Genomic DNA, 25,903 nt, shown 5'->3' with positions numbered 1-25,903 from the left:
GCTACTGTCGTCGGAAAATAGGCTTAAGTGCATGGAAAGGATCGGAAATTCTTCCCCGAGGGCTCATTTAACGATGAAAAACGTTTAGTGCATCTGCCTCATAGTCCAGATATCTTTCAGACAGTAACACTGAATTGTATCAGTTCTTCTTTCTACTCTTTCTTGGGTAGATAAGCATAAATGGCTCTCCTGCCAGGTGCACTCTTTATCACTTTAGATTTAAATGGGTATAATTCATAAATGTTGGTGAGTAATCACAACCTTCAGGCAAAAACTGTGCCAATGCTTTAAACCAATGTATCATCATCAATCTTCTCCCCCAAAACAGGAAGCTACATTTTGGAGTGATTTAGAATATATGTGGTTATGTCACAGAGTACAGAGCAGAACACAAACACATCGTATCCCCTAGGGACACAACAGGGAATGCCATGATTTCAAACGGGATTGGCTACAGTGCTCTTAATAGCCCACAAACCCCCTAATTTTATAGAAGTCACCAAAAACTGTATGTGCAAGTTTAACTGAATAACGAGCCAATTAGTACCAATAACTGGCTTTTAACAAGCAATTATTGGCACTAATTAGATTTAATTGGTATTTATGGGTAAATTTAGGTGTGGGGATCCGCACCTAAAATTTACATGTGATTGGAAAAAGGGGGAATGGAAATGAGAGGGGCATGGGTGTAACGGGGCATTCCTAAAATTAATGGGTGTCATTACAGAATAACGGGAATACATCTGCACCACGTTTCAGTTGGTGCAATGGCTGCTCCTAAACTTAGGCCCAATTCCCAGGTATAAGCGCTATTTTATAAACCACGCCCAACTTGATAGTTATCCAGATGCCACTGCTGAATATCAGCAGTGTCCAGGTAACTCCTGGCTCAGCCCCTGCACTAACTGGATAGTACTGCAGTGGTCGCGGGTATGTGCTCAATATCTAGGTTTGGCCCAGTTGGCGGTAGTTAACCAGGTAGGAGTCTCTCCTCCCCAGTTAGCTAGTGCTGAGTATTGGCACCATTACATTTTGCAAGGCACTGTAGATCAAAGCAGATGCACAAAGTTAAAAGAGGTCATTACATAAAAGAGAAACTGGTCAATATTCACTTGGCAGCGGTCAGTGCAGAATTAGGCCTGGATATTCAATACTGGGCCAAGTCTAGACACTGAATTTGAATATTCGGGACCATGCAAGCATGTGTTGGCTGCTAATCCAGATCTTCCCTCTGTGCCACACCTGAAGACAGAAAGCCCCTGATGAGGCTCTCACCTTCCATCCCCCACCCACCCTGTAGGCAGTCCTGCACCTACCTTGGATATTCCTGGTAGTCTAGGAGGTCCTGGGAACAAGAAAAATGCCCACTTGGCTCCTGCCAGTCATGGCTCCGGACTCAAAATGGCCACCGTGATTTCTAGCAATAGTCTCATGGTACTAAGTAGGGTCAGGGGGGTCATGCATTTGATATCCCTTCTGCACTGCCTAAACTACTAAAATCAACTCAGAATCATCTAAACTTCAGGAAATTATTGACGACCACCCTGTTCAAGATGGCGTACCATCCAGACGTTACTTAGTTTATTTCTTATCTGTTCAGCAAAATTTATGGACCCTGTTTTTCCATTATCTTTTGTTATCTTTGTTGTTTTAGACGATACGTTTACGATTAATTTTTCACTATGACATTGTTTAATGATAATATACTGAACTGTAGCCTACCCATGTTATTGTGCAAGCCACATTGAGCCTGCAACTAGTGGGAAAATGTGGGATATAAATGTGTTAAATAAATAGGCAGAAGTGGGCATTGCTCCTGCCCACAGGACCCTCTAGACCCCCCCCCCCCCGCCCCCACCAACCTTTTTGCTGTCCTAACTTTAGCTGCTTACTTAACCGGTTAGTGGTCTGAATATGGCCGCTAACCAGTTAAGTACCAGCTCCACCCACAGACTGCCCCAGCACTAACCGGAGACTGCAGGGTTGGTCAGGGCCGATAATCAACTGCACTGTCTGGTTAATAAGCAGGCACAATAAATGTTAACCAAGCAGGAGGCTCTCCTGCTCAGTTTTTGAATATTGACCAGAAAATGATTCACGTGAGCAAGGAGGAGGAAAAAAAATATTATAGTGTACCTTCATGGTCACCGTTATAACCATAATTGTGAAGACCAGCGTGCCAAATGTCCAGTTTCCAAACATCTAAATAAGAGACAATTATAAGCAACTTGGAACAGTAAGACAATGTTATTATATTATAGACTATAAAACCTCCCTCAAGACCCTCCTGAACACACTTACTGAGCTGTCACTAGTCCTTACTCTTTTGTATTAAATGGGCTTACCATGCAAAATGTGTAAATCAATCATCGGAATCAGTGCAGGAGGAGCAGCCCCCATCCCTCAATAAACAAAATTCTGACAATTCAGCTGCTGATTAAAAGAAATAACCTCTAGGACTCCCCTATTTATTGTATTACAGGATCTGAGAAGGCAGCAAATCTTCCAAGGTGTGGAACTCCTTCCACGCAGCTGCAGTCACCGTTTTGAACCTACGTCAGTCAGAAATCTTGCTGAGTTTTCATGACAGCCTGAAGCAGAAAAGCCTGCTTATAACATAAACAGCTGGAAAGCAGACTGGGGAAAAGGGGAATGCGTAAAAATGTGGAATATGACCATAACAGCGCATAACTTTTATTACAAAAATGAAGAAAAATATATCGGGGGGAAAAACAAAGTAACAAGAGGTAAGACCTAACCTACAAATGCACTCAGTCCACAGCCCCTCATTACCTCTCCACCCTCATCTCCCCTTGCGTTCCTACCCGAAACCTCCACTCACAGGACAAATCCCTCCTCTCAGCACCCTTCTCCACCACCGACAACTCCAGGCTCCGCCCTTTCTGCCTCACCTCACCCTATGCTTGGAATAAACTTCCTGAGCCCATTCGCCAAGCCCCCTCCCTGCCCATCTTCAAATCCTTGCTCAAAGCCCACCTCTTCAATGTAGCCTTTGGCATCTAACCTTTATACCTCTATTCAATTTGACTGCCCTATTTGACTGACTGTACATTTGTCCTTTAGATTGGAAGCTCCTTGAGCAGGGACTGTCCTTCTCTGTTCAACTGTACAGCGCTGCGTAACCCTAGTAGCGCTTTAGAAATGTTAAGTAGTAGTAGTAGAAGACAGCTGAACTGACAAGACAGACCATTTGATATTTAGAGGAATACTAAAGCACGGTGTATGACTACAGATGAGCAGATGACATGAAAATAAAATTCTGACACCCAAATCACAAAGAGGACTACCAGAACAAGGTTTTGAAGAGGATGTTTCCCATGAATTAACACCACTATTAATTTTACTGGTCATCTAACATTATGAAAATAGAAGCCAGATGGCTGAAAACAAAAAGTTCAATCTAATGGGAAATAATGTAACAGAGTATTAAAAGTGCAGCATCCCATGCAGCCTTGTCTCAATTTTTCAGTTCTAGGAACTCAATGCAACAGCCTTGTTTGAGTTGCATTCATGTCTACTGTGCTCTCGTGTTGTGTATTCTAATTCTCCTAGTGTCTTGTTGACTGAGGAAGATGAGTCCATTGCTTTGGAATTATCCATCAGGGAACCAGTTGGGTTGGGGATTTTCCAAGTATGGGAGAACTCCAACTCCAGGCTCCGCCCATTCTGCCTCGCCTCACCCCATGCTTGGAATAAACTCCCTGAGCCCATACGCCAGGGCCCCTCCCTGCCCATCTTCAAATCCTTGCTCAAAGCCCACCTCTTCAATGTCGCCTTTGGCACCTAACCATTTTACCTCTATTCAAGAAATCTAGACTGCCCCAACTTGTCATTTTGTCCTTTAGATTGTAAGCTCCTTTGAGCAGGGACTGTCCTTTTTTGTTAAACTGTACAGCGCTGCGTAACCCTAGTAGCACTCTAGAAATGTCAAGTAGTAGTAGTAGTAGTGTATTCCCAAATTCTAGCCAACAAATAAGCAGTTAAGGTTTTCTTATCACAGAAGATTAAAACATTACTAAGAGGAATTTTTTTAAGGACCGCATGGTGGATGATTGTACTAGAGAGAATTCCTTAAAGTAATACAAGAAAAACCAATATTAAATTTTCATAACTGCTAAAACTCACTGAATTGATGGTTCTGGAAACTGCAGACCTGGAAGATGACACTACACATACACAATGTCTGTGCAAGCAAGCATGATGTCTTGAGGATCTGATCCAACCCTACTCTGCGGAATCACCTCACTGGTGTTACAGATCTGACTTGGTGCTCATGTCTATAACAATAGTACATGGAATGAGATTCCATGAGAGATCTACCTGGAAACAAATTATATAACATTCAGGAACAAGATAAACAGGGTGAATATGACTACAATCGGATTATTTTGTTTTTACGGATTTTGCAACTATACAACCCTGAGGAAAAGTTTGTGAGTCTTCTAAGATGGTCTGTATGTTGACAATTTTTCAACAAAAATATTCATTAAGTATCTTTGTGTGAAAAAATATGCAAACCCTTCATTCATTAATTGATGGTACCACCTTGAGCAGCAATACCTTCAACTAATTTTTTTTTTTTGGTAACTGCTGAGCAGTCCTTCCCATGGCCCTTGGGAAATTTGGCCCATTTTTCCACAGAGAGCTGTTTCAGGTTCTTGTGACGGCCTTGCCCCTGCCGCCCTCGCCACCCCGCTTCCCCCTGAGGTCGCCGCCGCGCCACCCTTCCACCCCCCCCGAGGTCGCCACTGGTCCCCCCCTCCACTCTCCCCCCAAGGTCACCGCCGCTGCTCCCCCCCCTCCGTCCGCCACTGGGCCGGGCCCCCTGCGTTGAAATCGCAGTCTCGCCTCCGTGAAAGCAGTGCTGCAGGCAGAACGCCTCCCTTCAGCCCTCCTTGCATCCTACCCTCGCAGAAGTTACGTCAGACGAGGGCGGGACACAGGGAGGGAGGGAGGGAAGGAGGGCCGAAGGGAGGCGTTCTGCTGCCTGCAGCGCTGCTTTCACGGAGGTGAGACTGTGATTTCAATGCAGGGGGCAGACGGTCGATGATGGAGGGCAGGTGGGACTGCGGCGCCGGGCCCCCCTTGGAGGCCCGGGTCGGGGGAATTTTGTCCACCCTGCCCCCCCCCCCCCCCTCGGCAGCTATGCCTGAAATGAGAACCATGAGCTGATAATTCTAAAACATGCCTAACTTTTTAAAACCAGTGATGGGAACTGGCCACTCCCTGCACGATCAGTTAAGTGTGGGGGAGGAGGTAGCCTAGTGGTCAAAACACTAAGGGCCCTGTTTACTAAGGTGTACTAGTGCTTTTAGTTCATGCACAAAATTAGAACGTGCTGTGTAGGCACCTATAGGAATACTGTGGGTGCCTAAACAGCGCGCGCTAAAAACGTCAACATGCCTCTAGCGTGGCTTAGTAAACAGGGCCCTTAATTTTTTAAAGCCACGTTTATTTTCTGGTGTAACCGTATACCTGAGGTTTAGTAGTTTCATTCTTTAACTGTGACCTTCTTTCAAGAGTGCCTACCAGCGGTTTATCAATATAGGGCAGTGACAGTTTCTATGGGGTTCAGAGTTTGTAAACACATCCTGGATCACGAAATAGAAGTGGCCACAGAGGATGAGTGGGAGATTTGCAGAGCAAAGTGAGACCAAATAGCTTTGGGAGTAGGAGCCAAACTGCTTTTTGAAGGGAGGTAGGCTGAGAAAATGGAAAGATGCGAGAAAAATCCAAGTAGAGCAAGATGGAAGGCAACGATGAGACAGGTTGGTATAGAAGGAAAAGCTGAGTCAGGTGAGTTGAGTGAGAGAATGACAATAGCTAGAGCTCTACTCCATCTTCTGGATACATAAAGATGATTTTTAAACAGCTGGAAGGAGTAAAATACAACACAGATGTGAAAGATTTGTTACAAAGAATAAAAAAATATTAAAAAAAAAACAAAAAAGTGCAAGCAGAATCAAAAATAAAATGAAGAAAAAATTATCCACATAGGGACAAGACGGTAATTTTAAAGGTCTTCCCATAGGAAAAGTCTCAATTAAAATTGTACCCCCACCCTCTATGAAAGCAAAAAGTACTTAGGTTGATCACACCGCACCTCGAGTAGCGTGTCCAATTCTAGTCACCGCATCTCAAAAAAGATATAAAAGAATTGGAGAAGGTGCAGAGAAGGGCGACGAAAATGATAAAGGGAATGGAACGACTTCCCTATGAGGAAAGGCTAAGACGGTAAGGGCTCTTCAGCTTGGAGAAAAGGCGGCTGAGGGGTGATATGATAGAAGTCTACAAGATAATGAGCGGAGTAGAGCGGACAGATATGAAGCGTTTGTTTACACTTTCAAACAACAACAAAACCAGGGGACACAAGATGAAGCTAGAATATGGTAGATTTAAAACAAATAGGAGAAAGTTTTTCTTTACTCAGCGTGAAGTTAGACTCTGGAACTCGTTGCCGGAGAATGTAGTGACAGCAGCTGGCCTTACAGAATTTAAAGGGGGTTTGGACAGATTCCTCAGGTAAAAGTCCATTGAACATTATTAATTTTTTTTTTTTTTTTTTTTTTGGGGGGGGGGGTTGCCGGGTTCTTGAAGCCTGGATTGGCCACTGTCGGAGACAGGATTCTGGGCTTGATGGACCCTTGGTCTTTTCCCAGTATGGCGGTGCTTATGTACAATGCAGATAACACTGGTCAATGTCAGAAAAGCCGTGTCGTTGGAGCAGAGGCTGGAAAGTGTGTGGGGCTTTTCAGTGTGAAAGCCCTGTGTATATTTGCAACATCTTCACAATGCAGCCTCTTTCCCTTCATTCTCAAAAGGAAACACCATGCAAGCCCTTTGAAAACGTACCCACAGGGGGTGCAAGTTCCATATGTAAATTTAAAAACATTTCTAAAACTTTTTCAAACAGCTAATATTAAGATAATGAAAGATTTAAAAATAAGGTGCTTCTATCCACACAACAGGTGATATGTAATTGGTGTAAATAAATACGTTTCACACAGTTTCAAAACCAACAGTTGCAAGAATTAATTCCTTCCACAGAATCTAATTCTGATTGGCCCCAGAACTGAAACTATTCCACAAGTCTACATAGAGCAAAACTTGGATCAAACATGGGGCCATGCTGGATTTCATCTGTGTTCTACCAGTAATGAATTTCAACAAATAAGTTGTAAGTAATCTCTTTTGGTTAGATTAATTTAATACTTAACACATTTACTAAGATTTTTCTCTCCCCACCCACAGGGGTGTCAAACTCATTTTGATGTTGAGTCACATTATAAAAGGACATACATTAAGTGGGAATTTGAATATATTTGCATATTAAACTCTGTAAATGTTTACTTTACCTTTCCACCTTTCTTGTAGCAGTTTTCTAAGTGGTTTTCCAGGTTTGCTTGTTTTTCTTTTCTGTTTTTACATCTGTCTGACACCAATCTTTCCCTTTTGTCTTTTATTTTTGTTTGTTTTCACTTTTCTCTTCTCTGTCTCCATATCTACTCTTATCTACATTGTACCCCTTATTTTCCCTTTCCCTCACCCTCTTGTCCTTAGTCTCCTTTTCATCTCCCATCTCCCTCTCACCCCCTTTCTGGCATTTCTGGTACACCCCGCCCCCAATCTCTCTGCTTCTCCAGTCTCCTATATCCCTCTTATCTTTTACCATTTCCTCCATTTGTACTCACCATCTACCTTCCACTGCCCTGTCATTCCCTCACCAGTTCCAGCTCCTTCCCTGACTTCCAGTCCATTCTTTTCCTTCTCACCTGCTATCCAGCCTCCACTCGCTCCTCTTGCAGTATTTTTCAGCTCCATTTCCAGCCTCATCCCTCTCTTATACCTGTCCATTGCACCTCCACCTCTTTTCACTGCTTCTCATCCTCTCTCTAGGACCAACTATGTCTCAGCCTCTCAGTTTTCATCTTCTTTCATTTACCTCTGTCTCATTCCCTTATTTATACTCACAGGCACTCTAACCCACACAATGCTTGTCCTACTTTCAGGTCCTCACTGTCCCTTCCAGATTCCAACTTAGTCTCTCCAATCCCCAATTCCCTGCTTCACTGCCAAGTCTCAACTCTTCCATTCAATTACAAAGACCCTGTTTTTCTTGAGGATTATCCATCTCCTGCTCAACCTCCATGAGAACACTGTTCTTCCTTCTCGCCACTCTCTCAACCTTGCTTCCTTGGTCTAGGCACCTCTAACCCCCCGGTCTGGCATCTGCCCTCAGAAAATTACAACATAAAAAATATACATTTATTTTGTAGTTCGTTTCTATTTTGCTGTATTACAAATTTTGTAAACTACCTTGACCTCATGCACATTAGGCAGTATATCAAGAGTTAAGAAACAATTAAAATATGAATAATGAATAATCCCCATTCTCCCCTTAAAGAAAGAAAAATTTAAAAAAGAAAAAGTACAAAAATTTGATTTAGGTTTACTCAGAGCAGGAAGGGGTTGGCACCCCAAAGCAGCTCCGCAGGATGTGAATGCCCTGTTAACGTAGAGGAATACCTGCAGCAGCAACTGTGCTGGTGGAGGGCTGCTGCAGAGAGAAAAGGACCACAGGGGCTGCAGATGAGCACCAGGGGTGCAATTGGATCAGTAGCCAAAGGCAACAACAGGAGAGCCACTTGGACAGGGCTGCAGGAGTGGAGGATTGGCCTAATGGCTAGTGTAGTGGGTTGCGGACCTGGGGAACTGGGTTCAATTCCCTCTGCAGCTCCGTGTGACCCTGGCCAAGTCACTTAACCTTCAGCTGCCCCAGGTGAAACAGTAATACAATGTACTACTTAGATTGTGAGCCCACTAGGGACAGGCCCAGCACTTGTCTAAGCAGTACAAATACTTGAGAATGAATGATACAGCTGGGGGAAGTAACACAGGGTTGCTGCAGAGACAATTGGGAGCAGCAACAGCACTTGAAACACACTGTTTGAACCACAAGGCTCTGTATCAAAGGTTTAACTGTACAGGCCCCTGGAGTTGAAACAGCCCTGTGGTTCAAATAACATAATATTTCAATCATGCAGGCTGCTGGCAGTCATAGAATGAAGGCAAGAGATGTCTAAAGCTAGCTAGAAACAGAGATTAGAGGGTCAACTATGTCCTGGGGACCCGAAACGGCTTCTGGGCCATAGACAATGGGATAAAAGTCTACGTGAATCAGACCCCAAGCGGACTAACATGGCTACCACTATACTTTTATTCAGATGTTTTACTACTATGCCATACTTGAGTGAATGCAAATAAAACCTAAAAAATAAATAATAAATTACACAGTTATGAACATTTCTTTGAAACTTCTGCTTATCTGTATGCTATAACTTGATTCAGGCAAATGAATTCAGTACTGAAGTACATGGAAGTGTTAATGTCTTTTACCTGGCCATTTCCCAGTAGAGAAGTATCTTCTCCCATCAGAAGATAGGAGCCAAAAAAGAAAATAAAGGCATGACTGAATCCCATGAGCGTCCAGTAAAGGAACGGCTTGAAGCCAAGAAGAGCATTTTTACTTATGTCTCTGCGGAAGAAAATAAAATGAGTTCTGCATTTTAGATCCCCTCGATTTTGCGCAAATGTGCAGTTGAGCTGTAGAATCTAATTCCTACTGCCTGCCCACAGTAACTCAACTAGCAGCATAGTACAATACAAGTTACAGACACAGGACGGTTACACAAGTGTGATGAAAAAGGCCACAGCACTCAAGAGCAGTTGAATTCACACCTATAAGACAGCCTTCTACCAAAATACTTGTCCAAAGCAGTTATGGCAGTGGTTCCCAAACCTGATCCTGGAGCCCCCCCCCCCACCCCCCCCAAAGCCAGTCAGGTTTTCAGGATATCCACAATGAGTATTCATGAGATAGATGTCACACCTTATAGATTTGCCTACTAGGAACGCAAAAACATCATCACGCACATTCCTTAATCTACACTACCCTAACTGTAAAGGGCTAAAATAGAAATCCACACACGCGACCAGTTTCTCATACATCTGCACGCAGCTATGGAATGTACTACCGAAGGCCATAAAAACAACGCAAGACCTAACCATCTTCCGAAGGCTACTGAAAACAGATCTTTTCAAGAAGGCATACCATAAACATCCATCTTAAATACTAAACAATAACACTATACACAATCTACACAAAACTGAAATCTTACCACATGACCGACTAACCTCTTTACTATTAATTGATCAAGCACTACCACCTTAAACCTTATGTAGAATAGGGTCTCTCCATAATCGAAGACCTAATGCATGTTACAGTCCAATGTATTACTCAAGAACCTCATGCAATATCATAATGTATTCTGCCTTACCATATATGTATGTATGCACATGATATATATATGGCATCATATATATACATATATACACACCATGATCTGTTCCATATATGTTATGTTCCATGTATGTTACCATGCATGTATGTACCTTAACACAATACCATGTACCGTATTTTTCGGACTATAAGACGCACCGGACCATAAGACGCACCTAGGTTTTAGAGGAGGGAAATAGGAAAAAAAAAATTTTCCTTTTTCCCTCCTCTAAAACCTAGGTGCTCCGGTGTGTCTTGTCCGAGTTTTGGACCGCCGTCTCGTACTTACACGATTCCATGTTCCCTGGTGGTCTAGTGACGTCGGGGCAGGAAAGAGCCCCCTCTTTCCTGCCCATCGCGCTGCTCTCCGTGCTCCTCACTGCTTTCTGACGGTCTCGGCGATATTCAAAATGGCCGCCGAGATTCTCGTACTTACGGCGGTCCAAAAACGCTACCTTCGGACTATAAGACGCACCCCCCATTTTCCTCCCAAATTTTGGGGGAAAAAAGTGCGTCTTATAGTCCGAAAAATACGGTAATTCTGTTACCCGGAAATGGCAACCGCCATTACGGCAAATGTAAGCCACATTGAGCCTGCAAATCGGTGGGAAAATGTGGGATATAAATGCTACAAATAAATAAATAAAGATGCAGATCCCTCTCATGAATATTCACTGTGGATATCTTGAAAACCTGACTGGCTGGGATGCTTCCAAGACCAAGTTTGGGAACCACCAAGTTATGGACTTTCTGCGGCCTACTTTCTGAAACAGAGCATTTCAGTGTCTGACTGCCCTGTAAAAAGAGAAGCACCTCTAAGGAAGGAAAACTTGGCATGTGTCTCCCCTTAACCACCCTTGAAACCCGTTTTCTAATTATTATGATCACTTCATACCCACCTTTTCCCCAAATGTTCTTATATTCAAAAAACAACACTCATTACTGTGGCACCTTTAACTAGATTTAACAGCCCCGATGCAGTCTGACCAGCATTTTCAAGAATAGGATTCTAACACTCAGCATTCTGTGTAAACTGGGCCTTCATGTATGATGCCATATTTTGGAGAGAATTTGAGATTGGAATTGAGATGTCCAAGCTGGGATCTGCTCAAGTCCAGTGACATTTTATGAAAAGCTCTAGCAAATGCAGAGCCTTTTGTAAAATACCTATAAGGACATGCAGGACAGTACATGTATTTGCATGGAATTGAGATGTCCAAGCTGGGATCTGCTCAAGTCCAGTGACATTTTATGAAAAGCTCTAGCAAATGCAGAGCCTTTTGTAAAATACCTATAAGGACATGCAGGACAGTACATGTATTTGCATGGAATTGAGATGTCCAAGCTGGGATCTGCTCAAGTCCAGTGACATTTTATGAAAAGCTCTAGCAAATGCAGTCTTTTGTAAAATACCTATAGGGACATGCAGGACAGTACATGTATTTGCATGGAATTGAGATGTCCAAGCTGGGATCTGCTCAAGTCCAGTGACATTTTATGAAAAGCTCTAGCAAATGCAGTCTTTTGTAAAATACATATAAGGACATGCAGGACAGTACATGTATTTGCATGGAATTGAGATGTCCAAGCTGGGATCTGCTCAAGTCCAGTGACATTTTATGAAAAGCTCTAGCAAATGCAGTCTTTTGTAAAATACCTATAAGGACATGCAGGACAGTACATGTATTTGCATGGAATTGAGATGTCCAAGCTGGGATCTGCTCAAGTCCAGTGACATTTTATGAAAAGCTCTAGCAAATGCAGAGTCTTTTGTAAAATACCTATAGGGACATGCAGGACAGTACATGTATTTGCAGCACACACAGTGGGAAAAGCCATTGTACAAATATACCCGTGGACAAAATGAATGGCATGAACCTGGCACACTCAACTTTCATGTATAAGTGGTGCCACTTTCACCTGTTGCTGTCCTATTTTCAAACTTAAGGGCCCTTTTACAAAGCTGTGCTAGCAGAGTTAGGAATGTAATGGGCTTTAACCTATTCATTTACGCAAATGATACCACCATTTACATACCTCTCAACAACAATATCACAGAATGGACCAAGTTAAAACAGGTCTGGACTTTACGGAAAATTGGGCAGAAGCTTTCAAACTCAAATTAAATAGAGACAAAACCAAATACCTGTTACTGTCAAGCCTGCAGAACCCCTCAGGCCCACCAAAACTTCACAATCAACCACCAAACATACCAAATTGAAACAGTTAAAAATACTGGGAATCATTCTTGACAAATACCTAACACTAGATAGTCAAATATCAGCAGTAACAACATAAAGGAAACTGAGAAGGATCAGAGACTACTTTCCTAGACAATCATTCCGGATAATAGTACAATCGACGATACTATCACAACTAGATTACTGCAATGCAGCATACGTTGGTTGCAAGGAAAGCACATTGAAATTGCTGCAAACCGTCCAAAACATGGCAGCAAAGCTAATTTTCAAGAAGTCAAAAATACGAAACAGCTGCTCCACTACTCGAAACACTTCACTGGCTGCCGATCAAGGCAAGACTGATCTTCAAAGCGAGCACCATCATCTACAAAATATTATTTGGTTTGTCTCCAGAATATATACTAGACTTGGTAGAACTATCCCCAAGAAACGCAAGCCCAGAAACCAGAAGCTACCTACTTCTTCACCTACCCAATTGCAGAAATATAACTTACAAATCCATCTACATGGCCGGATTTAACGACCTGGGCTCCAAATGGTGCAACTCCAATACCAAAGATCACAAGAAGCATCACGAACGATCTTCAATTTAGAAAAGAACTGAAAAAACATACCTATTTAAAAAAAAATTCTGCGACAAATAATCTAGCTATCGATGTCCATTCCGATCACTAAACATAAACCATCATTATAAGTATCAACCAAACTGTAAATTGTAAACCAATACTGTAACCGTTAACCAGCACTTTGAGTCAAAACTCGTTTTTGGATAACAGTGGGATACAAGAACGCATAAATAAATAAATAAATAAATAAAAACATCCGCAATTAAGTAGTGAGACCACAATATTTTGTCTTCACATTTTAGAGGTAGAAATAAAAATATGAGAGATAATTCCTCGTGCAAAGCCCTGGCTGAAATAAGCACTTAGTAAAACCCAACGGGAAAAATAAAATTAAGTCCATTCCCCCACATCACCTTCAAATTTCTACGTGGTGCAGATCTCCATGTGTTAACGGCAGCTTTATAAATCACCAGTTTTACAGGTATGCAATCTACATATGCAAACGCTGTTATTTGCTCATGGAGATGTTTCTGAAATAACCCCATTTACGCAATCCACTGATTAGACTCCTTGTAACCCAGTATGAGTCAAAGAACACACTTACCGATAGAGACCAGGCTTGCTGTGTAACACATGAGGATGTACATGCTGTTCAAACAGACTGTACATAAGGACAGGTAGGGAAGTGAAACAAATATTGTACAAAGTCAAATACACACTGTCATAAAGCGTCTGAAAAGCAAAGAAAAGTCATTAGTCTCAGTCCACATCAATTATTCTGAAAAGTAAACACACAGAGCTTTATTCTTTCCAAAGGCTTTTTGGACATATTAGTATTGCCAAAATGCAGAATTACTGAGTTAAGCTATACGTCATCCTGAGATACATTCTACTTTACGACAATCCAAAGATGAAAGGGCTTTAAAAATGCCTTGACCTGCTAGAGGGAGGGGTGCTTGCATTTTAGCCTTGTGCAGATTTTTGCCTCTGATTTTACAGACTGCAAGACCACCTGTGTGTTTCCTTTTTCTACATTGGCCATTGGTTACCATTATTTGATAAACCGCCTATCAATTTAATTATCTAAGCAGTCTACAAAATAAGTAAAGGAGAGGAAGTGGGTCACAGACACAACTATGTCTTGACGCTGGCATATTCTAAAGGTTGTGGAACTGTTACAAAACTTCAACTATATTGCTACAGAAGTTTTATTACATATTTGAGAAACACCGCATCTTATATTTTAATGTCAAATTTTAAATATAAGCACTTTTTAGTCTACCAAAGAACAGCGACAAAAATGATAAAGGGGATGGAATTCCTCCCATATGAGGAAAGGCTAAAGAGGTTAGGGCTCTTCAGCTTGGAAAACAGATGGTTGAGGGGGGTATGATTGAGGTCTACAAAATCCTGAGTAGTGTAGAATGGGTAGCAGTGAATCGATTTTTCACGCTTTCAAAAAGTACAAAGACTAGGGGACACTCAAGGAAGTTACATGGAAGTACTTTTAAGACAAGTGAATTGCTTGTTTACTCTTTCCAAAAGTACAAGGACTAGGGGGCACGCAATGAAGTTACTAAGTAGTACCTTTAACACAAACTGGAGAAAATATTTCTTTGTTCAATGTGTAGTTAAGATTTGGACAAGTTCTTGGAAGAAAATCCACTGCTTATTCCTGGGATAAGCACCATGGAATCTATTACTCTGCTGGGATCCTGCCAGGCATTTTGGACCTGGATTGCCAGTGTTGGAAACACGATACTGTGCTTGATGGACCTTTTAGTCTGTTCCGTTATTACAATACTTATGTACTTACAACCTTCTTGTGGATTTTTGCTGCCACCAGAAAGTCTTGAATTAAAAGTGGCAGCCACTAGGTTTTGCTTAATTTCTATGCAGAAAGAACCCTCTGTGTTATTTAGGCTTCAAACATTTGAGGTATGAGTGCAGTTTGAACAGATGCTTTCAGAAATGTGGGGGATTTAGAAATTCAGGTCCAGGAAAATAAAGGTTTCTCTTCCAGTAATTGACCCATCAGGATCACTAAAACTCAACAGTGATCAACAGAACTTGATGAGAACCGAATGGAATGGTTTGAGAAGAGGGACCTTAGATGTGAAGGCAGTCAGGAGGTTTATTATGAAGGTGGCTCACTGATCCCAAAATTTAAACAAAGTGTTTTCCAGAGAAATCTTTGCCAGTCAAGTAGCCTGAAGGAGTAACCGGGTGGGGGCAGAGGCATATGGGGTCAGATTCTACATAAGGCGCCTGAAACCTCCATGTGGAACAAACTTCTGCCTAAGCGCACTCTGTAAACAGTGTCTATGTTTAGGAACGGTATATAGAATATGATTAGTTGATATCAGAGCGCTTAAAACTATGCACATCCATTTACACCAAGGGAAACATGGAATAAATGCCGGTGCGTAGATTTAGGCGCACAGAGGTATATTCTATAACAGTGCATGTTAATTTTGGAACGCACACGAAACACCACACCCTCTTTTTGGCTGGGTGCATTACAGAATGCGCTTAGGGCCCTGTTTACTAAGCAGCGCTAGAGGCACATTAACGTTTTTAGCGCACACTGTGTAGGCAACCCACAATATTCCTACGGGCACTTACACAGCGCGTTATAATTTTGTGCATGCTCTAAAAACGCTAGCGCACCTTAGTAAACAGGGCCCTTAGTGAGCTGTGTGTGTAAATTATAACTATTGCCAATTAGTGATTATAGATCATTAAGACCTGTTAAGCCAATTAAGTTACGTGCACTGTTAAAGAATACAGCTGGCTTTTGGTGTGGAATTCTAGGCATGATATATAGAATCCAGGGGATATTATAAAATGTTCTGTTAGGTTATCTGGGTGTTCAATAAAATCAGCCAGGTGAAGCACCCATTCGAAAGGTCCCGGGGAGAACTCCGACACACATTATACATAATCAACAAGTAACATTTATACCATCTACAATCATATCTGCAAAATATATCCTTATACTTACTTGCTGGGAAAACAAGCAAAAGAATTGATACAAAAACTGTGGTGTAATAAAGCAGACATTCTAAAAAAAAGAGGAAAAAGAGAAGATTAATATTTAAAGTTATGCTTAAAAGTGAGCATCCTTTGAAAACAGTGCAGAAAAAAAAACATGATTGGCAACCTCAGTCCTTGAGGGCTGCAATCCAGTCAGGGTTTTCAGGATTTCCTCAATGAATATGCATGAGATCTATTTGCATGCACTGCCTCCATTGTATGTAAATAGATCTCATGCATAATCATTGGGAAATCCTGAAAAACCCAACTGGGTTGCGGCCCTTGAGGACCAAAGTTGCCCCGAGCCAAACAGTTACAGGGCAATTCTACAAAGTTTGTGTTAACAGCACACACACACTATTCTGTAAATTTGTGTATTTCATACATAGCATGTATTTTACAGGTGGCCACATTCTGAAGTGGTGTGTGGGCAGAGGATGGACGAGACTCACAGTTATGCGCATGTAACTTACAGAATACTAGAGAGATATGCGTGTATCCTGCCATTTAAGATGCAAATCTACACCAGCTCTATGGCTGGTATAAGTGAAGCCTAACATAGAAGAGCAGCCAAGCTACCCATTACAGGAGAAAGACTTTTTGGCCAATCCTGATTTTATTTATTTCAATTTCTGTTTATTGTGAGTCAGATAATCAATTACAACCAAATAAGTGTAAAAATAAAGCATTATACAAAATTTGAACTCGTTGTAACAACTATTGCAACTTATATTGAAAATATTTGAGTCTTTCATATATCTACCAACTCTGCCAAGTGTAGAGATATTGCTCACATTTTCTCCCTCCCTACCTCCCCCCTCCCTCCTTCCCTTGATAGTGAGATACTTATTTATCTAACATATACATTAATTTCTCATAGGGCTTCACATGTTCATAAGATGACTTTTCCCGGCTGGTGTGAGCGTTTGCCAAAAGGGTGTCCAAATACGGAAGAAGGCAGATTCTGAAAACCTGGAGTCAGACTTAGCCTCTCTCCACTCAAACCTTATATAGTCAATCATTTTACTGCGCCATTGTTGGATGGTAGGACTTTTGTAGGAAATCCATTCTTTCAATATAACTGCTTTCGCTATTGTAGTTGCTCTGCGTACAAATCCTTTATATCCTGCTGGTATGGGGGTGGTCAATAATGGTTTTCCAAACAATAAAAGTGGAGTGCGTTTCCATGGTGTGTGCCACAGTGTCGAAATATACTTTAATAAATTAGTCCAGAAGGCTGTTATCTTAGGACAGGACCAAAACATATGGCCCAGAGTAGCGCCCTGGGCCAGACACCTAGGGCATGCTCCATCCGGGGACACTCCCGCATGGAATGCCCTTCGAGGTGACATGTGTATCCGCATTAGAAACTTATAATCCATCTCTTGATACGACACCAATTTTGAGGAACTCCGGATACTGCGAACAAAGTCTTGGAGAGCTGGCCTTGACACTGACACTGACAGCTCCTCACTCCAAGACGCCGCCAGTGCCTCATAGTTGGGTTCCTGTACTGAGTCTCTAATATGTCTGTGATGCATCCGCATTGGCACTTTTGTTTGTGATTGCAAAGAAAAGGCGGAGGACAGCTCCTCCTGTACATCTTCTGTTAACGTTGTCCATGGGATGCTATGGACGTAGTGTCTCAGTTGGTAATAATGGAAACGATCTGAGGGTAGTAGTCTGAATTGATTTTGTAACTCCTCAAACGACCGTATCTAGCCCTCTTCTGTTAGTACATGGACTAAATAGATCAGCCCGTTCCTCCGCCATCTGACAAAAGCAGGATAGATATTCCCTGGGGGAAAGCCAGGATTACCACAAATAGCCATAAATGGAGTTGTTCTTGCTGAGAACTGATGGTGACGACAGATCCACCTCCAGGTTGCCCTTGCCGTGGGGATGATATATTAGTCTGTCAATATGGGTGGTAATGGGCCTCCTCCCACATGGAGCAGGCAACTAAAATGAGTATCCTGAGTGAGAGTCGTCTCCATTTGAGTAGCCGAGAATACCGATGTTGACCGAAACCAGTCTGAAATATGTCTCATGCTACTAGCTATAGTGAGATAACGAATGCTTAACAGACCTAGCCCTCCATGTTCCACCGGGACACATAGAGACTTGATGGATAGTCGGGCCCGCTTTTTCCTCCATAAGAAACATTGTAGGTGCTTATTCAATTTCTTCTCGTCTTCAGGCCTGAGGAAGAGAGACAGCGTCTGGAAGATGTAAATCCACTTCGGCACCAGCAGAATATTATACAGTACAGTGCTATTCTTCCTAGTAGGGACAGTGGGTAATCTGTCCACAGCTTCAACCTGTGACAAGTCATCTCCATCAAAGGAGTTACATTCTCATGATATAGTCTTGTCATATCCTGAGTTATATACGTACCCAGGTATTTAATTCTATTCTCCGCCCATGATAAAGGAGTGCCCAATTCCTGTGCGCCCTTAATTGTGGGGAAAACCCTGAGGCCTACCGATTTATGCACATTTAAAATAAAACCTGAAATTCTCCCAAATTCCTGGATCATATCCAGCAACTTTCCCAGAGCGGTCTGCGGCTGTGTGGTAATAATCATGAGGTCATCTGCGAAGGACAAGGCCTTAATTGTTTCTCCTCCCACTCGCACCCCTGGGATCTCTCCCGAGTGTTTGATGGCTCTCAGCAGGGGTTCCATAGCCAATATAAAGAGTGATGGTGAAAGAGGGCAACCCTGTCTAGTACCCTTTTTTATGTGAAAAGATTGGGACTGTACTCCATTAATTAATACTGCTGCTTCCGGATCTGAGTACAAAGCTCTTATAGCCCCCAAAATCCACCCACCAAGCCCTACGTGTGACAATACCGTAAATATGTATTCCCATTCGATCTTATCAAATGCTTTTTCAGCGTCTAGGGAATACATACAAGTTGGAATTTGGTGTTGTTGACTAGATGCCATAGCCAGTAATAATCTACGAACATTACTAGCTGCTTGTCTGGCTTTGACAAATCCCACCTGTTCCTCTCCAACCAATCTGGGTAGAATGTTTGATAGACGATTAGCTATAAGGCCAATCCTGATTTTAAACTGACAACCCAAAGCAGTATATATAGTAACATAGTAGATGACGGCAGAAAAAAAAAACCCTGCATGGTCCATCCAGTCTGCCCAACAAGATAAACTCATATGTGCTACTTTATGTATATACCTTACCTTGATTTGTACCTGTCCTTTTCAGGACACAGACCGTAGAAGTCTTGCCCAGAACTAGCCCCGCCTCCCACCACCAGCTCTGCCACCCAATCTTGGCTAAGCTCCTGAGGATCCATTTCTTCTGAACAGGATTCCTTTATGTTTATCCCACGCATGTTTGAATTCCGTTACCGTTTTCATCTCCACCACCTTCCGCGGGAGGGCATTCCAAGCATCCACTACTCTCTCCGTGAAAAAATACTTCCTGACATTTTTCTTGAGTCTGCCCCCCTTCAATCTCATTTCATGTTCTCTCGTTCTACCTCCTTCGCATCTCCGGAAAAGGTTCGTTTGCGGATTAATACTTTTCTATTTGTAGTCTGTGATTCTATCTGTTGAAACCAGTGTTGCAGGTCCCATAATGTACCAGGATGAGGTTGGCAGAAATCCAGGACTGCTCAAAAAGTCTTCCTCCTGGAATAGGTAACTTGGTAGCTCTGACGTAGGCTAGAATTGAAAACACTTCACTGCATTTGTGTTTGAAAGTTCAACAGACCACAAAATGTTAACTATCTTAATAAACAGGAAGGAAAAGCCTCAGATTTGAACAGAAGAGCACATCGCAGAAAGGCCATCTACCTCTGAGGCAGCAGTTCTGGCACTGTGAAACGGTGGCCAGTGTTGGGGAGACCAGTGATCTGCATAAAAGTTAAGTAGCTTTTCAATTTTAGTCCTATTTGAAAAGTTAAAAATATTGAAAAATTAAAAAAAATATTGTGATTAATTCAATGGAAGGTATTTTAGCCTGTGATGGATCAAAAAACGGTCTGACAAATTTACAGCTGTATAAATCCGATGCTTTTTCTCCCTACTGAATAAGATATTTAACATTTTGTGGTCTATTGAACTTTTGAACACAAATGCAATGAAGTGTTTTCAATTATTTATTTATTTGTTGCATTTGTAACCCACATTTTCCCACCTATTTGCAGGCTCAATGTGGCTTACATAGTACCGTAAAGGCGTTCACCAATTCCGGTATGAACAAATACAGTAATGTGGTAGAATAAGGTTCGTGTGTACAGACATATTAGGGAATCGTATAGAGGAAGAGTTACGCTATATCCATTACGTGCTTTGGTTTCGTAGTGTTGCAGGGTTCAGCCATTTAAGCTGGGTCGGTAGGGTATGCCTTTTTGAACAGGTAAGTTTTTAGTGATTTCCGGCTTTTGGTAATGCGTTCCACAGTTGTGTGCTTATGTAGGAAAAGCTGGATGCATGAGTTGATTTGTATTTGAGTCCTTTGCAGCTTGGGTACACGTTGTGAAGCTCTGGCATAGGTACATATTTCTACGGTTATACTAGCAAGTCTATAAATGAAAGTATGTTCCTTTATAGAAGAGGTTCCAATCTATAGTTATAGACTTGTCACTTAAAAGGGTAATTTTATAACGGGGCACCTAGTTAGGCATTACTTTACAAAGAGACATAGGCATCGATGTGTCTTTATAGACTACTACCTTAAGTGGCAGAAATCATGCCTACGTTGGAGGCATGGACATTTACAACTGCTCAAGAGTAAATACAAATGTTTATTTAAGTTTGTGCGTAAATTTGTATATTTTATAACCCATCATACTCTGTGAAATCATCCAGACATGTCCCCTCCCCCCTCCCAACTAAGGCAATTCTTGTTGAAATATCCTACTTATATACTGAGAAACTCTGCCTCAGTACTGCTGACCAAAGGCAGGCCATAACTTCCAAACCTCTCCACCACAGTGCAAATGAGTCTCTGAAGAAACTATTTGGGATCTTAAAAGCCCTTCCTGTGAAATGTAGGCCCTAGTTAAGTATCTTAAAATTGTATTTCTCAAGGTCCCACATTCACAAGGATTTAGTGCTGGAAATGTTTCTAAGCTAGCTGCGTTGGGCTTACCGCACGTTAAGTAAAAGGAGCACTAAATCTGTAACGAGATCATTCCTGTGTCTAAAATTAGTGCTGCCTGTTGTCACCACAGGAAAAAAAAAAAGCACTATTAAAAACCACTCAAAGTCTTTACACTTACCTTATAAAAAAAGTACTGTACAAGAGTTGCTATTCTAACATAGTAAAAGTGGCCATGAACTAAAAGTAGCTTGGAAAGGAATTTAAAGCGTGCTATTGCATAGTCACTGTTTCTGACAGCTTGTCTCCCTTCCTTCCCCATGATTCCTAGAAAATCAAGAGGATAAGACAAAATACACATTACAACAAAATTAAAAAAGAAAAGAAAAGCACACACTTAAAAGTAACTGACAATCAATGATCCGGTTATATAAATTTGGAGCCCTTTTACAAAGGTGCGTAGCCCCTACACGCATCCAATGCGCGTCACCCGGCTACTGCGAGTCGCAGGCGGTAATTCTAGTTTTTATGCGCGTCCGAAAATATTTTTTATTTTCAACCGCGTGGCGCTAACTGGGTGGTGATCGGCAGTGTACGCACGCTGACAATTACCGCCTGGTTAACGCGTAAGACCTTACCGCTAAGTCAATGGATGGCGGTAAAGCTCTCAGGTCCATAATGGACGCACGCCAATTTTCATTTTGCTTCACATCACCTGACTCCCAACTATTAAAAATTATCACTATGTATGACAACTGTGATGGGTCTGAAACAATCATATTACAAAAATTGATGCTTTATATTAAAAACATCTGGAAAGGACAGTTACCTATGCCAACGTGAGCTTCCTGTATCATGCTGACATCATTAGCACCATCCCCAACGGCCAGTGTGATAGGTTTCTCAGGGGATGTCTTTAACAGTCGTACCACCTGCAGAAGAGTAGGGCTTCAATTAGATTTTGCAAGGATTAATATCTAACGCCTATGTTTACAAAGGGGCGTTATAGGCGCGTTAAGTGTTTTTAACGCATGTTAAACGCTAACATGCCTAAAGGAATGTATTGGCGCGTTAGCGTTTAATGCGCCTTAACTTCATAGGCGCGTTAAAAACGCTAACGCGCCTAGTAAAACATACCCCTAAGCAACTTCCTCTGTATATTTATTTGTTATTCCAAACACTTTAAAGTAGCTTGCAAAGTTATTTCACTAAATGAAATGAGTCAGCTTAATTTATGTAGAAATTGTTTTTATTGAATTATCGTGAAAACAAAGATATATATATACAACAGTTAGTGATGAACTGAATTATAACAGAACCTATCCTGCACCTCCCACCCAATCCCAATGTTCCGAAATTGGTTCTCCTATGTCTATAGCAATTCTACGACCCTTATACTGAGGGGGGGGGGGGGGGGAATAAATCTTTGTAATTATATGTCCAGAGAATTAAAAAATGCAGATCGAGCACGCACATTCATGCTATTCAAGAAGGGCAAACAAATGGTTAGGAAGTACATTTTTGCTTTTGGTCCCTTTTGCATTATTGACGTATGTTCCATAGTGAGAAACTCATGAATTTGATTGTACCATTGGAGTAATGTTAAGAGGTCTGGACGAATCCACTGGAGTAAGATGCATCGTTTTGTAATCAATGCTGCCTTCCGAAAGAAGAGACTGGAGATTGGAGTACACTCTCTTATTATTGACTAGTAAAAAAAAAGCCCGTTTCTCATTGAAATGAAACGGGCGCTAGCAAGGTAATGACCTTCTGCCATTAATGTTCTCCCCCCTCCTCGCAATACCCACCTCCCCCCCTCTCTCTCTCAGGACCCCCCTCCTCCGATGTCCGTGCCCTCCCTCCTCCCATTTCCGCCAGCCAGCGCCTCCCTCCCTCTGTCTCTGTGGCCTCCGACAGCAAGGAGGACGTGTGTGGGTGCCCCAGCCCTTCGTACGTGGCAGCTGCTGTTTAAAAAGTTTTACCTCCTGCTCGTCCGGCTACACTGAAGTGCAGCAAGTACAGACGCTGCTTCTTTCAGCTGTTCCTCTGGTCCCGCCCTCATTTCCTGTTTGCAGAAGGGAGGGACCACAGGAACTGCAGAAACAGAAGCGAAACCACAGAGTTCCCTCAAGGGCGGGGCAGTGATCAGGAGTGCGATTACGAACCCTACACGGCTTCACTACCATGCTGCCACGGAGTCAGCTTCAGGACGTTGGAGGTGCGAATTATTATATTAGATGCATCATCCAGCAAACAGATTTATAGAGTGGGTAGCCAATTATGTTGGAGTCAGGCTGATTTAAAAGTGCACGTACTCCAATTTTCTTCATAAGGATGCTCAAACAACAGACTCTCTTAATATTTCCCTGTATTTTAATGTGGTTGGGAGATTAATAGTGGAAGCAAAAATCCTGAAGCATAAGCAAAGCATTTCCTCTGTCATAGGTAAGCTTTCGACACAAGACAGACTGTACTAACAGACTGACATTTTGGTGCCAGCAGGTCCCCTTGTAGAAAAACGAAACTCACTCAAAATCACTACAACCAAAAGCCAGCAGAGGCAGCCAATTTAAGATATGGAAAAGAAAAAAGGGACATTTGGCAACATACAACAAATACACATCATCCGCGGTACTGCTCTTACCTTTGCTTTCTGTAGTGGAGCCATGCGACAGCAGAGTACCGCACTACAATTACGGCACACTTCCATAAACAGCTTCTCATGTTCCCTGAGTGCGAGCGAGAGGCTGACCCCATCCACTACCAGCCCGTGCTGGATGACATGATCATCCTGGATTCTACAGAACAGAGAAAAGGCCTAGTGATGTGAAAAACCTGGGAAAATGATGCATTCAAGTTCTATTTCATCTTCAGGATCAAACCACACGTGCACCAATTAGAAGTAACTCCCACATAACTCTGTAACTTGAGGGAAAGGACTGGGCTAGAAAGTAGCAGTGATTTACCTTGATACCTCTCATAATATTACCACACTAGTCTGACAAATTGGAATGTCTCCTTTTCAGCTACAAAAGGAGGAAGGGTACTGTGGCTCTAACTCAGATAATCCAACAATAACAAGTGAAGAGTCCAGTATAAATGCTTAATCAGATAGTCAATACGATGTATTTAAAATTCCAATCTTCCTTTATTTTCAAACATGTGACACACTAATCTGTTCAACAGCTAAGAACGCTGTATGGAAGAATTGAGATCTGATAAGATGCAATGTCATCACAAGAATATGCAGTGCATTTTTTCTAGCGAAAAAGGTGCCGGTACTCAAATGCCAGGCCAACCTTCAGGAGTGGGGTGATCACTGAGGGACCCACCCCACAATAGCCAGACCCCTGGAAAACCAGTCACAGAATCTCTGACAAGGCAGAGTTGGTGTGTAGAGCCTGAGCTCTTTCATTAAAACTTGGGGGTCCACGGGTCAATTTTAGCAGACAATGGAAAAGGTGCCGGTACTCAGTACCCCCAAGTACCCCCTCAAAAAAAGCCCTGCTTTTATCACATGTAGCAGTTGATTTTGATTTCTACAGGCATGTCTCTTTTCTTTCATTTAGAGGCTTATCAACATGAGCTATTGTTAAGACAGGTTATTTTACTGTTAACCCCTGTAATTAGCTTGATTGTTCTATGCTTGGCTCACTTTTGATAATGTGATGTCATAATGCCTCATTCCACCAATGGCTAACAGCCAACCTCATCAGTGATGTCACAATGGCCTGATCACCTACATGTGGGTCCCTTTATCCAGTGCGTTTGTTCTAGCAAATGAGGTGCCGGTACTCAAATGCTAAGGCCACCCTTCAGGGGTGGGGTGATCACTGAGGGACCCACCCCATAATAGCCAGGCCCCCTGCAACCAGTCACAGAATCTATGACAAGGCAGAATTGGTGTGTAGAGCCTGAGCTCTTCCATTAAAACTTGGGGTCCATGGGTCGATTTTAGCAATGGAAAAGGTGCCGGTACTCAAATGCCAGGCCACCCTTCAGGGGTGGGGTGATCACTGAGGGACCCACCCCACAATAGCCAGGCCCCCTGCAACCAGTCAGAGAATCTATGACAAGGCAGAATTGGTGTGTAGAGCCTGAGCTCTTTCATTAAAACTTGGGGACCATGGGTCGATTTTAGCAGAAAATGGAAAAGGTGCTGGTACTCAAATGCGAGGCCACCCTTCAGGGATGAGGTGATCACTGAGGGACTCACCCCACAATAGCCAGGCCCCCTGCAACCAGTCACAGAATCTATGACAAGGCAGAATTGGTGTGTAGAGCCTGAGCTCTTTCATTAAAACTTGGGGTCCATGGGTCAATTTTAGCAGACAATGGAAAAGGTGTCGGTACTCAGTACCCCCTCAAAAAAAGCACTGAGAATATGTGATACCATCTTGTTAGATACTATAAGAAAGTTGATGCACGGCTCCTGATGAAGCATGTAAAGTGAAACGGGTTTGGCCACCGTCGAGCCATAGCTAACTGCTCAACAATTGTTACATAAAAACAAGAGCAAGAGAGTCCCAATATGTAATGTACTGTTTTGTTTTCAGAGGCAATGTGACTTATTTCTAGAACAATATCCAGAACTAAAATGTAAAGGCAAAGCACATGATACTTCTTAGTTTTCTTCATTCGGATCTTTTTTCCGTATTCTGAAAGATG

The 25,903-nt window shown here is 42.3% G+C and overlaps 1 protein-coding gene across 1 annotated transcript in view; it reads right to left on the bottom strand.

Moving 5' to 3' along the window:
- Positions 1-25,903, bottom strand: part of ATP11B (ATPase phospholipid transporting 11B (putative)) — a 138,899-nt gene that overhangs the window by 29,796 nt on the left and 83,200 nt on the right. Inside the window, 7 exon segments of the mRNA XM_030216601.1 lie at positions 2,137-2,202; positions 9,418-9,556; positions 13,732-13,859; positions 16,132-16,191; positions 21,417-21,562; positions 22,065-22,167; positions 23,880-24,033. Of these exon segments, the coding sequence (XP_030072461.1) occupies positions 2,137-2,202; positions 9,418-9,556; positions 13,732-13,859; positions 16,132-16,191; positions 21,417-21,562; positions 22,065-22,167; positions 23,880-24,033 (796 nt within the window).

This window comes from Microcaecilia unicolor, chromosome 10, assembly GCF_901765095.1.
Source record: "Microcaecilia unicolor chromosome 10, aMicUni1.1, whole genome shotgun sequence".
Lineage (NCBI taxonomy): Eukaryota > Metazoa > Chordata > Amphibia > Gymnophiona > Siphonopidae > Microcaecilia > Microcaecilia unicolor.
The sequence above is the reverse complement of the archived record's forward strand: the minus strand, read 5'-3'. Positions and strand labels throughout refer to the sequence as shown.